The following is a 14,136-nucleotide window of genomic DNA, read 5'->3' on the forward strand; positions in this document are numbered from 1 at the left end:
CTCAATAATAAAAATACCACATCCTTTGGCTATCACACTAATGATATTGAAATAGGAGAACCATGGGCACTAAAAATACACTTAAATCTCTTAATATGCTTCCAACTCCACATGCATTTAGAATCATAGAACAGTCTGGGTTGGAAGAGACCTCAAAGCTCATCCAATTCCACCCCTCTGCCCTGGGCAGGGACACCTCCCACTGGCTCAGGCTGCCCAAGGCCCATCCAACCTGGCCTGGAACACCTTCAGGGATGGGGCAGCCACAGCTTCCCTGGGCAGCCTGGGCCAGGGCCTCACTTCAAAAACCATCAGGCAAACAAATTTTAAAAGCCACAGTTTTGGGGAAAAAACTTTTGTGACGGTGAGGCTCAGCATGGCGCTGGCAGCCCCGCACCGTGCGCCGGTATTCCCGCAAACCGCGGGAACGCGCCTCGTGCCGCCCAACCGGCTCCGCTCCCGCAGAACCCCTCACAGAGCACTGCGGCGACTGACCTCGGGGCAAAGACGAAACAGAGCGAGGAGCGAACAGACACCATGTTTCCTTTTCTTTCCCCATTCGCTACAGCTCGGGAATGGCTCTCAGGCAGCAGCACGCCGGGCTAAGGAGCCCAGACCCCCCCAGCGGGTTCCCACACCTGCGCCAAGCGAAGCTCCGGGCTCGCAGCACCGGCGGGAGAATGGCGGCGGCCCCGGCGCAGCCCTCCTGAGGAGAACCGCCGCCCCGACAGACACAGTTACTGCTGCACAAAGTGCAGTGTTTCTATTTAAGCTAAAGTTTCATCTAAGTCACTGTGGTCTTTGAAAGGTAAAAAGAATGTCCCTCTAACAGTATATTTTCTCTAAAATGGTGGGTTTGCACACTCTGTTGGTTCTTCGAAGGTGGTAACGCCCCGCGTTCAGCGCGGTCGGGGCTGAGCAGGAGTGTTTTATTCGGGAATCACCTCCGTCTGCAGTCTTTCTCTACCTCAAATGCCAGGTCAGGCGGAGGCTCCAAAGGAGCGAGAGCTTTGACTGTTGTGGCGCTCATAATAACGTTAAAATCAGTCCTTGGAATGTGATAGAATATGCATAAGGTCTGTGGGAAAATGTATCCATATGCATTAAGTGGGAAATCTATTCCGTCCCAGCTCTTGTCTGGCTGCCCGGGCTCGACGGAGCTCGCGCTGCTCAGCGCTGATGAAGGACTTCCCTTTCTGAACTCCGAGGCGGTCCGGGGGCTCCTTCCCCGGTGTTCGGTGCCCTTGCAGCCGCGCAGCCCTGGGCAGAGCGAGCTGCCGCCGGCCCCAGCCGCCCCCGAGCCGCTCCCCGCCGGGATAAAACCCGTCCCGGCGCCGTCTCCGCCCCTCCGAGCCCTCTGGCCGCCGCTGGCAGGTGTCCCCGGAGCCCAGGAGCCGCTACAGGTGAGGGGGCCGCTCCCAGCCCGAGCAACGCAGCTGGTGAGGGGCTGGAGGAGGTGTCTGACGAGGAGTGGCTGAGAGAGCTGGGGGTGTTTAGCCTGGAGAAGAGGAGGCTGAGGGGAGACCTTATTGCTCTCTACAACTGCCTGAGAGGAGGTTGCAGAGAGGAGGGAGCTGGGCTCTGCTCCCAAGGGACAAGGGACAGGACAAGGGGGAATGGCCTGAAGCTCCGCCAGGGGAGGTTCAGACTGGATATCAGTAAAACAATTCTTCACAGAGTCATCGGGCACTGGCAGAGGCTGCCCAGGGAGGGGGTCGAGTCGCCTTCCCTGGAGGTGTTTAAGGAACGAGTGGATAAAGTGCTTAGGGACATGGTTTAAGGGAGTGTTAGGAATGGTTGGACTCAATGATCCAGTGGGTCCTTTCCAACCTGGTGATTCTATGATTCTATGACTCCCCGCACTCTTCGGGGCGGTGTCTGGGGGCTGTGGGGGGTTTGGCCATGACCGAGCAAAGCAGCAGGCTCTTCACCCGGGACTGGCAAGGCCTTTGGTCTTATTGGGGCACATTTCACCTGGGAGTTTTGTTTGGTCTCCTGAATGTTTGGCATCAACTGCAGAACTTCATCATGTTTCAGCTTTGATGTTCACTATCTAAGGCTTCTGACTCAAAGATAAACTAATGAGCGATGCTTGGCACCTGGGAGAAAAGCTCCGATGCAGGGACATGTCGGAACTCAGAGTATCGGGTCATTGAAAAGGGCTGCTGTGTTATATCAGTGATGTCTTCTTGAGTAGATACACAGAGTAGAAATAAATTTATATTTGTTTTATAGCTGTTTATAGCTTGTCTACATAAAATAGTTAATCTAAGTGGTTTAAGCAGTGTTATCCTCAACATAAGGAGGAGATGGAACTGTTGGAATGGGTCCAGAGGAGGCTACAAGGATGATCGGAGGGCTGGAGCACCTCCCATACGAGGACAGGCTGAGAGAGTTGGGATTGTTCAGCCTGGAGAAGAGAAGGCTCCAAGGAGACCTCAGTGAGACCTTCCAGTACCTGAAGGGGCCACAAGAAAGCTGGGGAGGGGCTGTTTACAAAGGTTTGTGGGGACGGGACGAGGGGCAATGGGGATAATTTGGAGAGCGCAGATTTAGACTAGACGTAAGGAGGAATTTCTTCACAATGAGGGTGGTGAGGCCCTGGCCCAGGTTGCCCAGGGAAGCTGTGGCTGCCCCATCCTTGCAGGTGTTCCAGGCCAGGTTGGATGGGCCTTGGGCAGCCTGAGCCAGTGGGAGGTGTCCCTGCCCATGGCAGGGGGAGTGGGACTGGGTGATCATTAAGGTCCCTTCCAACCCAAACTGTTCTATGATTCTATTATCTTTAAAGGTTTCTATTGTATTGTATTAAAAACATCTTCTGACATCTGAACTACAAAGCAGCTAAAACAAACACAAAAGTCTAGGAGAAATGGGTTTCAAAATGTTGCAAACAGTAATGTGTTTTTTCTTATAACTTTATTGTATTTCAATTTTGATATTTGTTGTCTGAGGCTTCCAAGTCAAAGATAAACTAGTGAGCGATACTTGGCTTCTTGGAGAAAATCAGCGATGCAAGGACACATCAAAATTCAAAATATCAGCCCATTAAAAAGGGCGAAGGCTGTTGTGTTATTTCAGTGATGTTTTCTTGAGTAGATACAAACCTGCAGAGTAGAAATACATTTATACTTGTTTTACAGCCGTTCAGTTTTCTCTTGAAAATAGTTCCGTGAGACTTGATAGAAAATAGATTAGTGAGACTTGCTTAATTACAAAATGGCTCACTTAGAGCTCTCCTCGTGGTGTTTTTGTCATGGTCACTGTTCTAGTCACTGCTAGGAGTGTTTTCTTAATATGTCATGAAATTTTCCCATGTCAGTAATGCCACTGGTACAGAACTATGATCTTTTGGGACTATCCCTTGTTAAAATGGCTCAAAAGGTTTGTGTCAGTTAGTAGGACTGATTACATGAGCAGGCCTTTCTCATTGCTATTTTTTCAGTGTTAAAATTAGAAGTTTACTGTAATGAAATCTGCAATCCATGCATTGCGGTGCGTTGAATCAGTCTTGGACTTTGATTCTGTTTCATAAACAGTGTCTTTTGACTTAAGCTGATTTGACTGTGTATATATATAATAAATCATTCTGAGTTGTTTACTCTAAACAGCTATGTGCTCTATAGCAAAGAAAGCCACATAGAGACCTGTTTTGTAATTGAGAGTAATCAAAGAGCAAAATGGGGAAAAAAAAAAAAAAAAAGAGTTCTTGTGTCAGTGTTTGGAAGTCTTCATTCATGATGCAGTTGATTACACCACTGATTAGTGATTATTACATTACTGTGCAAAAACTAAAGCCTGATGAAATGTTCTAGATGTTTTACTTCCAGCATCTGATCCCAATTTTGTTTGTTATTGAAACATTCTTGAGTACAGTGTACCTGAACCAAAAACATCACCTCTCCGATTGACTGTTTCAGTTTTTTTCTTAAATGAGTTCAAGGTCACTTAAGGAAGACAAAATGAGTGACTTGAAGCTCTGGTGCATATTCACTCCCTCACAGTTTGAGGGTTTTGTAAGTTTTTTGGCCATTTCATGTCCGGACCTTAGCAGATTTTGTGGTTTTTGTATTAAAGCAGTGTAAACAAAAATGAATTCTGTAGGTTTAGTTGTAGCTAGTTCATTACAGAATCTCTGATATTTCATAAAAATGAAAGTCAGTCAAAGCTCTTGCAGATTACATGAGACTCTTGCTTGCATCTCTTGACACAGACTTAAAGTTTATTGCTCTCAGCACTTTCCAAGTTATGTAGGCCATAAACTTGGAGTTGACACCACCCTTTGATTCATGTGGGATTATGTTGGAATCATTGACTTTTTTAAAGGACGTGAATGTGTCTCTGCTCAAAAGACAATTTATGATTAAGAAAATGTAAGGAGCTGTCTCTACTAGCATAAGTACTTTCTCACATGGAAAACTTACTTTCAATAAAGATAGGCATAACTTAATATATAGAAAACTAAGGTTAAAGCCTGTCTTTAAGTCAGTAAGATGCAATTTTGTAGAAATCGAAGCTCACATTCTCTGGAAGCTGATGGTGGTTTTGTGTCATGGGTGCTTTCCTGTAAGAATTGATGAGTGAATGTCCTAAGACCTGATTAAAGCTCTGCTTCAGCAAAGCATTTCACCATTTGAATATGAGTAATTCCACTGAAGATGACTTATGTGATAATATTTGTATGCTTAAGGCTTTGAAAGTGGCAAATAATTCACGTGTGTAGTCCGGTATAGTGCGTAAGCAGCTTTTCATTTCTTTTGGTTGATGGAATATTCAGACACTATATTTCAAACAGTGAACACAAATGAGGTTGGCTTTTCTTTGAAGGCATTTTATGGCTCCAAGCACACTTGTATAATGTATTTCTTTTTCAAATAAACTTTGTATGTATGCAAGGTCCTTGATATATGTGATTTAAAACCAAGTTAGCTAGCTTACATACATTAATTGTTGTCTAACGTGTTTATACAGCTATTTTATCATTGACTGTTGTTGAAACCTTTAGTAACACAAAGAAAGTGGGGAATTTGTTTGGGTTTTTTTGCATGCATTTTTAATTTTTCTGCCTGGCAAAAGAGCATTTCATGACACTTTGCTAGCAAGCTTAAAATAATGTGACAGTTATGGCGTAAAACACTAACTTCAAGGAGGGAGGGTTGTTCTGCTGTACTGTGTGACAGTGTGTAAAGCACAAGCGTTCAGAGTTCCTCGTGTTTTCACTGCTCCATTTTCCAGCTTAGGTGCAACATAAACTATTTTAATTAATGTTGTGTCACCAAAAGGTTTTGAGATGGCCAATTGAATTCTGCCAAGATAGAGTCTTTTGATGAAAACATATCTTTATTGATTGTAGTAGAAGAAAATCATTCTTAAAATGAAATCCAGAGAAAAATCATATCCCTCGGAGAAAATTTCTGAGTGGCAGACTGAGATTAACATCATAAAATTGAATTTGTGCTGCAAACCTTTGATGTAATCAGCAGCTGGGAGATGGTGTTGCCCTTACTGTGCTCCTTCTGATTGTGGTGAATTATTGTGTGGAATGAAATAAGTGTTTCTTGTGTCATTCGTTCAAGAAATACAAACAAGGTATTACTAGGTGGTTCTTGCTAGTTAAAATGGGTTGTATTGATTCCTGGTCCCAGTCTCTTGCTCCCTTGGACTGCAAAAGCAGAATGTTCATAGTCCAGGGGAGGTCTGGGTGTCACTTAGCAATGACTCCTGGAACCCATTAGGGTGTAGCCCTGACAGGTCTCCAGGGAAGTTCCATTAAAACTGAAACTGTGAATGTTGCGATAGGCAGGCAAGGTCTCCAGGGCAGAGCTGCAAAAACCAAAAAGAGGGAAAAGGTGTGGAATACTGAGGGTTCTGGCAGAATATTTTGAAACACAAGGCCGTGGGACATAGGGTAGAAATGTTGATTACTGGAGTATTGTTGGCCTCTATCTAGTTAGCTATATTAATTAAAGTATTTGAAATATAGAAATATTTGTGCTGCTGTACCTGCAGAGAGCAGGCTCTGCATCTTAAAGGAGCTAATTATTAGTTCTCTTGTACAGTGTGTGAAATATGAACTTATTTTTTTATTAGATTTTTAAAAAATCTCTTGGTAAATCTTTTATTATTTGCTTTTGCTATGGATTACTTTGAATGTCTTTGTTACCTTTGTATTGCCTTGCTGGTTTTATTGTCATCTCTTTGATTGTCATTTCACTTGCCTAGCTTCATATCTTTTTCCTTTCCCTACATTACACATCCCACCTTCTCCCCTACAGTCTCTATCCCCATTCTGTTTTCATTTAAAAACTAAACGTCTTTCTCAGCGTTGTATTTCTCACTTCTAATTTATTCCGTTTCTCACACCTACACAAATACACGTGTACCCTGCTGCTTCACAGATTGCAAAGTATTGTTGACCAGTATTTTGAGATTCATAGGCACGATGAGCTTTTAAACAGCAACTTGTATAAATAGCACATCTGTGAGCAGCATCCTGAGCAGCAGTGCGCGGTGTGTCTTCAGGCTTACAAAGGCTGCATTATGTTACTTCTGTATCTTTAGGTTTTGGTTTTTAGATACTTTTATCTAAAGTAAATTTACACTTTGTAAATGCCATGTATGTTACTATTTATGCCTCTTAGATGGAATTGCAGTATATTGTGGGTTGTAGGTGAATATAACTTCTCAGTTGGGGAAAGTTTGGAAACTTTTTAGTTTGGAAATCTTTGCTGATTTCCAGAGATAACATACAACATCCTTAAGGAGACTGCAACATTTACATCATAAAGTAAAGTGAGAAAGTTGTGAAAGCGATATAAAATGGATCAGTAGACTGCAAGTCAAAGCTGTCCTTAAGGAAAGTAACTAGGTTTTTACTAACAGTACCAAAAAATATTGATAGAACTTTTATTTACTTAGACAGACAGTGAGAGAGAATATGTCAGATAAAGCCAATGAATAGACAGGAACAAGAGAAATGAGGTTGATCAGCAATACAAAATACTTTAGGAATTAGTCATGAAAAGCTATCAGTCTCTGCCTAAAATTTACGTCCTAGCACTTCAATGCAGTGATGAATCTAAAGGGGTGGGGTGGAAACTTATGTTATTGTACTTGTCTGTCAAGAACATTGAAGCCCAGGCAAACGGAGTTTTGCTAGACTGAGAAGGCATATGCTGCTCTTATAAATTTGTCAATAATTGATTTTAATAATTTTGTCCCTTCTGTCCTTTTCTTTCCCAAATATTTGTATTTTTAATGCAATACGAATAGTTATGCTGCTAGTCTCAGTAATTTCAGGACTATCAGCCAATTTTAGCATTTTTTTTCTTGTCCACAGTGATTGTGACATGTTTATCTGTACTCTGAAACAACTGATCTATTATTGATAGTTCAGGATTCACGGGAAACACGCAATAAGTATGAATATAAATTCAGAAAAGGGTTTTTTTGGCAGGTTGACTATTACCTGTAGAGCGATCTTTTCTCCTTCTGTGGATAAGCTATGAATTCATAATTGGTAGTTTTTGTTATGGGCTGAGGGAGGTTTCTGTCACAGCCAATGTTTTATTATGTGAACTGTTTGAGATTAGGTCTCTGGGCAGTTCAGTTCCTAGTTTTAAGGACGTTGATTTATGTGAGAACAGGTGAATTCTGAATTCATTTAAAGATTAAAGTGTGTATTTCTTTTAAATTGAGAAACATGTTTCTTATAACTGTAGATAGAAGTTTAGTATTGTTCAAGATGTTTCATACTTAAAAGCTTCCTTTACGCTTTGGAGCAAGCTCTGCGTGTAGATGGAAGGACCAATAGGGAATGGGAGCCGCAGACTTCAGTGGGGGTGAAGCAGAACCCAGGTGTTTAACTTCGAATCACTGAGCACGTGTGCATGCGTGCTCCTAAGACATAAGCAACTTTTTAATTCTAACCTATATGTTCCCAAACCACCTGCTTTACGATTATAATTTTTATCTTGACAAAATGCAGCACAGGGATGTGTGCTCGAGGCTTGAGCAGTAATAATGAGGCAGTGACTGGAAGGTCTGGGATGAGCCTAATAGAGAAGCTAACAAGTGTTTTTTTAAATTTTTAAGGTCAGTGAAGGAGGGTAGAGTCAAGATACGGTTCCTGTATTGGAGTTAGGGCTCTGTGGGGAAGAGCATATGTTGTGTTATAATGGCACTGTTTCTTTATGGTATTATCTGACCTTTTTCATTCTAGTCAGTTCATGAACAGTCCCAGTCAAAAAACCCAAGTGATGAGGAAAAGGCCTCGCATTAATATGTGCTTAGAAAGGCATTCAAGGTCGGACCTCCTGCTCTCTGGCCCCTTAAAGCTTTTCACTGGACTTTTAAATACCTTGTGGCTTCTGTAGAATAAAAGGTAGTGTACACGGCTTCCCAAATGGACCTTTGATACTCTACAAATGAGCCAAGGATACTAAAGGAGCACCACCAAAGTACTCGGAGCTGTGAATATTGGGATAATTTTCCAAGTTAAGAGGTTTGTTGTGTGGTATCAGTCTGAAAAGCGTTCATGAAATTAGAGACAGGATGGTAGACAAGTTAGCGTTGGGATGAACTGGTGTTTTAATTAAGAATGGAAATTTTTTTTACAGTTAACGAGGGAGGGTATTTTGGCACTGTGATTGTAAGGGCAGGACAAAGGTATTTATTAGGTGTAAGCAGGAAGAAATGGGGAGTAAGACTGAGGAACTTGATTTAAAGTTGACTTATGGGTTAATACTGCAAATCGGACATGCTTGAGTGGGTAGAGCGGGAAGAATTTGGCATGTGCTGATAAGCTACGTGCAGCTCAGATGTGCCTCAGGCAATATTTGACTTTGTGGAAATAGTTTTTACCTTTCTTAAAGGAACAGTCTGATAAATATCTTTTGATTTTATTTAAGAAGTTTGCTGTGAGTGCAATGAGCATCACTGAAATGCTTTGTTAAAGCTAAATATTATCAGGCAAAATGAGGATATACACGTATGAGTGTACAGTATTTCTAGAGAAGTCATGGTACTCCTAGGAGAAAAGCTTTCATACAAAGCACTTATCTTGTGCATCAAAATATCTTAAAGTTAACCAAGAAGCAAGAGGAAAAACATTAAGGACTTCTGTATTAACACAGAAGTTCATATACCTTCTGTTTTCTGTTTCTCTTATGCTTCAGTCGTAATACAGAAGGAAAAAGTAAAAAAGATTCTTGTAGCATTTCAGTCTAAATAAGTTCTTTATAACCAATGTTTCATTCGTAGTACTAGCTGTTTAGTAATTCATGACACTCATGGATATCTAAAAGAAATGTGTGCAAATAGATGATCTATACATTAGCTACTTCTATTAATTTGTTTAGGTTTTAACTTCTGTTGGTTGTCTCTCAGAGTTCTGTTACTCATCACTTGCTCAGAAGTAAGTCTTCTGCTAAGAATATTGATCTCGATTCTGTGGTGCTTCTACAAGAAAATGTAATTTATGACTTTATATTCAAAGCAGTACAAATCTGAATTCTGCTATCTTATGGTGTTTTACACTAACTGAACATTCCCGTGGCACAAGTATAAATGACTATATGATATGCAAGAAAATGGATTTTAAAGACTCAGGATTTGGCTTATCAAACCATTAACTTGGCAGTGTAATTTTATAAACCTTATGAAAAGGATTAATTTTATTTGCTTAGCTGATACTTAAATAATATCATTGAAGTTTAGCTAGAACAACTTTCATTTTGAGGCATGAAATGGAAGAGAAATGGACCTCAGTGTTTGCCAGTAAGCATAATACTTTGTATGACTAGATATTGAAGAAGGAAGTTTTAGAAAAGCTAAATTCTAAAGGTGAGATCAATGACATCTCTCAGTATTTTGTGATATGCCCACAAAGAGCTTTTAAATGGAACTAAATATGATTTAGACTAATAAACTCAACCTCAATTAATTTTCTCTTGGATTCCTTTTCCTCTGCCTTTGTTCTGACTGAGGTTGTATGGCAGGACCTTAATAGTCTGCCATACCAGTCTTTTCAGCCCTTTTTCTCAGTAGACCAGCCCTTCATTTAGTGTTCTTGTCAGGAAGCAAGCCCATTCCTCTAGTTCTGTGTCACTTAAGGCTTTTATTAGTAGTAACAGAGATACCTCTCATCTGTGTCCCTGCTTTCAGCCACCCCTGTGCTCAATTTAGTGATGGATTGTATTACACTTTCTTTAAACTCAGCTTAAAAGGCTGTTTCTGTGCTCTATTTCTGTCCTGTCGTCTTTTCTGAATTATCACAGGAAGTGCTCTTCATGTCACTTTGCGTCATTCCTATATTGCTTCCCTTGGCTGGCCGTTACCTGCTGCCGTGCATTTTGCTCTACCCAGTCTCTCATTACAAGATTTCATCTTTACTTTTATTTGTTTTGGCTGACCTCTCCCAACTGCGCTGTTCTAGCACCTTGTTACTGGCACCTGTTTCATTCTAAAGAACTTTGCTGAGGACATGCTAAGGGCTCTGTCTCTCCTTTCTTCAGGAAAAACTGGAGCGCTCCTTTGCCGAAAGATGATTTTTGCTTAGTGCCTGCTCTGAAGTATCTCTTCAGTGGTGTTGTTGCTATTTGGATAAAAAGTAGGTGACAAACTATATTCTGAAAAGAATAATTTAAAATATTTAAGTGACCCTAGACAGTGGTGCATCTGGAGAGCTTGAAATCTGTTTCTTATTGTTCGCTCATGCTTTGGATTAACATGATGAAGTACACACTCAATTTTGACTGCTCAGTATTTGTCAGCTGCTTGTACATTGCCTGCAGACTGGTAGTAGTCAAAACTGCCCTCAGTAAAGTTTAAGAGAATTTCAGCTTTCAGAGGAGTGACTTTACAGTCACAAGTCAACTTCACACCCTTCTCCATCCCTGACAACCATTAGAAACAGGTGACAACGCTCTTCTGTCATTTTCTCCAGAAAGCTGAAAAAGGAAGGAGGTAAACAGAGATGCCTCAGAAGCATCTGTATAGGCTTTCTGGAAAAATGAAGGAGAGAAGAACCTTCATAGGATACAGGGAAGGAGTGTTGGGACTGTTGTATACTCAAGGCAATTTTGGGGTTTTGATGCAGCTGACTTGTATGTACGGAAGTTGTTTGCATTTGGGCTATGGTAGACACTGGCAGCTTACTGCAGGGGTCTTGCCTGTAGTAAAGACACTAATGTTAAAGATATTGCTCATCTGTGTCTGTTTTTAGCAATCAGTCCTTTCACGTAAGTTGACCCAAAGTAGATCTGCTTGTTCACAGACCAAGGCCAGGGTTGGAAGGGACCTCTGGAAATTATCCACTCCATCCGCCTGCTAAAGCAGGTTTACCTAAGTCAGGTTGCACAGGAATATGTCCAGATGAGTTTTGAATATCTCCAGAGGAGGACGCTCCACAACCTCTCTGGGCAGCCTGTTTCAGTTGTTTTGTCAGGTGTGTTACTGGATGCCCTGAAAAGACTCAACAGCAGGACATACATGATTATTTTCTTTTTTTGCAAATTGACTATTTATGTGCCAAATGGTTTATACTGAGATACTCACTGTTGGTTTGGGTTTTTTTGAAGGTATTGTTGGGAATACTCTTGACATATGTTAGACAGTTACAACCATAGGAATTCAAACAGCAGTGTGACAGAAGGCTTGTTAGGTGACTGAGAAAGTGATTTTTCTCAAAGCTTTTGTTTGAAGCAAAACAAGTACAGAATCCAGCTAGCAAGTAGAAGTGGTTTTAAAACAATCAGGAATCGAATTTAATAAGAAGCAAAGCAGAACTTTTTCAATTAGGAGGATTTTAAGATATAAGTACTGGTATTTGAGCAGATGCTGAAATAGTTTCCTGGAAATTCACTTTGTAAGAATCTATTGCATTAACTAATGACCAGTAGTCATTTTGGATAATTCCATTAAATCAATTCTGCCCATTAGTGAATAAAATCTATTATATGATAAATTTTTTTGGACAAGGGATTCATAAGTTGAGCAGCAGAGTTTGTTCATCCTCCCCGTTTCCCAGCTTGAAGCTCTGCTTCCACCTTTCTTCTGGGTCTTACCTCTAGGAGATGCCACTGAATGTTTGACAGTGTAGTGCTTTGCTGTCCTGGACCACGTTTTTTTGTCACCCCTGACCCACCCCCTGTTCTCTCCTTCCAGCCCTGTCATGTCTGGCTTTATCCTCCTAGGAACCACAGGCTCTCTATTGACACCCATCCTGTGCCATCTCCATGCTCCAGCAGACAGCTGCTGAGAGGGAGCGGCACTGCTGGCTGGGAAGGGGAGGGGAGACAAGGTGTTCTCCACCAGGCAAAATAAGAAAGAAGACAGAATGACGTGAGCCCAGCAGAGCTGAGCCATGTTGTGTGGGGAAGCATGTATCTCCTGTTGCTAGTATTTCAGTATTGTGATGGCACTTGTCCCTGTTAACTCTCGTCCCGTTTGATACTGCCTAGATTTAAAATAGTGGCACATGACTGTCCTGCTGCCTATTTAAACTGTTGATGAACAGCTGTATTAGGGAAAGTGTCAGTGTGATGTTTAAACAGCTAAAAACTGTTTCAATGCCTCATCAACTTTTTTTTTTGCAGCAGTATTTTGTAGTTCCCCCTTTCAGATGTTGATAAATTGCCTTTTTTTATTTTCTTTTTTCTTTGATTTCATGTTACTTGGAATCACTGTGACTTGTTTCTGCTTCCAGGTGGTGACTATGAAGGTATCGGTGCCGGCTGTGGCAGTGTGGGGGCAGATAGCTCCCTCTCACAGTATCACTGCTATTATGATTACAGATGACCAGCAGACTGTAGTTACGGGAAGTCAAGAAGGACAAATATGTCTTTGGGATCTTTCATCAGAATTAAAGGTTTGTGTCCATTGCATTACAGTCTGCCAAACGGACACACTGGGATTTTATCTTTTATTAACAATGGGATCATCCAGATTTGCACTTGCTTAGATTAAGTTTTAAGGATAGTGTTATATTTGTTATAGGAAACTTATGAAGTAAGTTGAAATTCTTATATGAGCAGACTTTGGAAAATTTCTCACAGGTTATCATGACCTGTGGATTATAATTCAACATTGAGTGCTATGAGTAATGACAACAAGGAAACATACACAGTTATCAAGATTCCTATCTTATAAAGTCTTTTTTTTTTTCATCAATTATTGAGCAAGGCCTGTTAGTTAAGGGAAAAAATATCTGTGTATATAACCAGAGCGTTCTGCCAGGTTAATGGTGGAAAAATTTGTAGAAAGATGGAAGAAGCAAGATCAAATATATATTTTCGGTATAATTAAGCTGCAAACCTCCTGGCATGTTATTACTCTTACTAATGCATATTTATTTTGCTGAGAATGGAACAGAGTCAAAGCAGTCACAAGTTTTTACTCTGCATTCCTAGAGCTATGGTTCTGTTCTTTTTTTGATTTGGCTGCCCCACTTGTGCTCAAATATAGCTTGAAACTTTAGTTTGCACTTTTAGGGGGCTACCTTTTCCCGTGAAGGTATTTGCATGCAGTGAAGCTAATCAAAGGATTACTTACAGGTGTCATACGAACACATGCTTAAGAGCTTTGCTGTATCAGTTCATTACTTCACTCTGCCCCTTTTGCTGCATGGTGAAGGCCAAAGATATTCTACAAATTGCCTGGTTTATAACATTTGGTGCCATTGTTAATCTACAGTGAATACAAAGACTGTACTTTATGCAAACATATCTTTGTGCATTCCAGAAACATGACTGAAAACCATAAGGTTATAATTCAGATTGACAATTACTCATTAATAACAATGTCTACAAGTAGTATTCTCTTGCTTTTAGATTTTCTTTGTTTATACAGAAAATACTATGTTTAAGTTAAACTGTTGTGTTATTCCTCTAGATTTCATCTAAAGAAATTCTCTTTGGCCATACTGCTTCTGTAACTTGTTTGGCAAAAGCAAGAGAGTTTGAGAAACAACCATATGTAGTAAGTGCTACTGAAAATGGGTAGGTAACTGAATATTCGATTACTCATTTCTTAAATCATTAAATGTATGGCAGGTATAGGTCAGAGTCTACATTTGGCAGGTGGTTTTTAATCCACTTTTTCCATAATACGAAGCGGATAGCAGCAACTTAGGATAATGAC

The 14,136-nt window shown here is 40.9% G+C and overlaps 1 protein-coding gene across 5 annotated transcripts in view; it reads left to right on the forward strand.

Annotated features, from left to right (window-relative positions):
• Positions 1-1,187: 1,187 nt before the first annotated feature.
• Positions 1,188-14,136, forward strand: part of WDR72 (WD repeat domain 72) — a 129,925-nt gene continuing 116,976 nt past the window's right edge. For 3 of the 5 annotated variants that reach the window (XR_008451933.1, XM_054078127.1, XM_054078129.1), the window contains exons 1-3: positions 1,188-1,403; positions 12,704-12,865; positions 13,888-13,994. Coding sequence is in view for 3 of the 5 variants with exons in the window: in XM_054078127.1 (XP_053934102.1) it covers positions 12,713-12,865; positions 13,888-13,994 (260 nt within the window). In the remaining 2 variants the exon portion in view is untranslated. Of the gene's footprint in view, positions 1,404-10,511; positions 10,607-12,703; positions 12,866-13,887; positions 13,995-14,136 lie in introns of those variants that run through there. The other 2 variants (XM_054078128.1, XM_054078130.1) reach the window with 2 other exon arrangements.

Source organism: Cuculus canorus, chromosome 12 (assembly GCF_017976375.1).
Source record: "Cuculus canorus isolate bCucCan1 chromosome 12, bCucCan1.pri, whole genome shotgun sequence".
Classification (NCBI taxonomy): domain Eukaryota; kingdom Metazoa; phylum Chordata; class Aves; order Cuculiformes; family Cuculidae; genus Cuculus; species Cuculus canorus.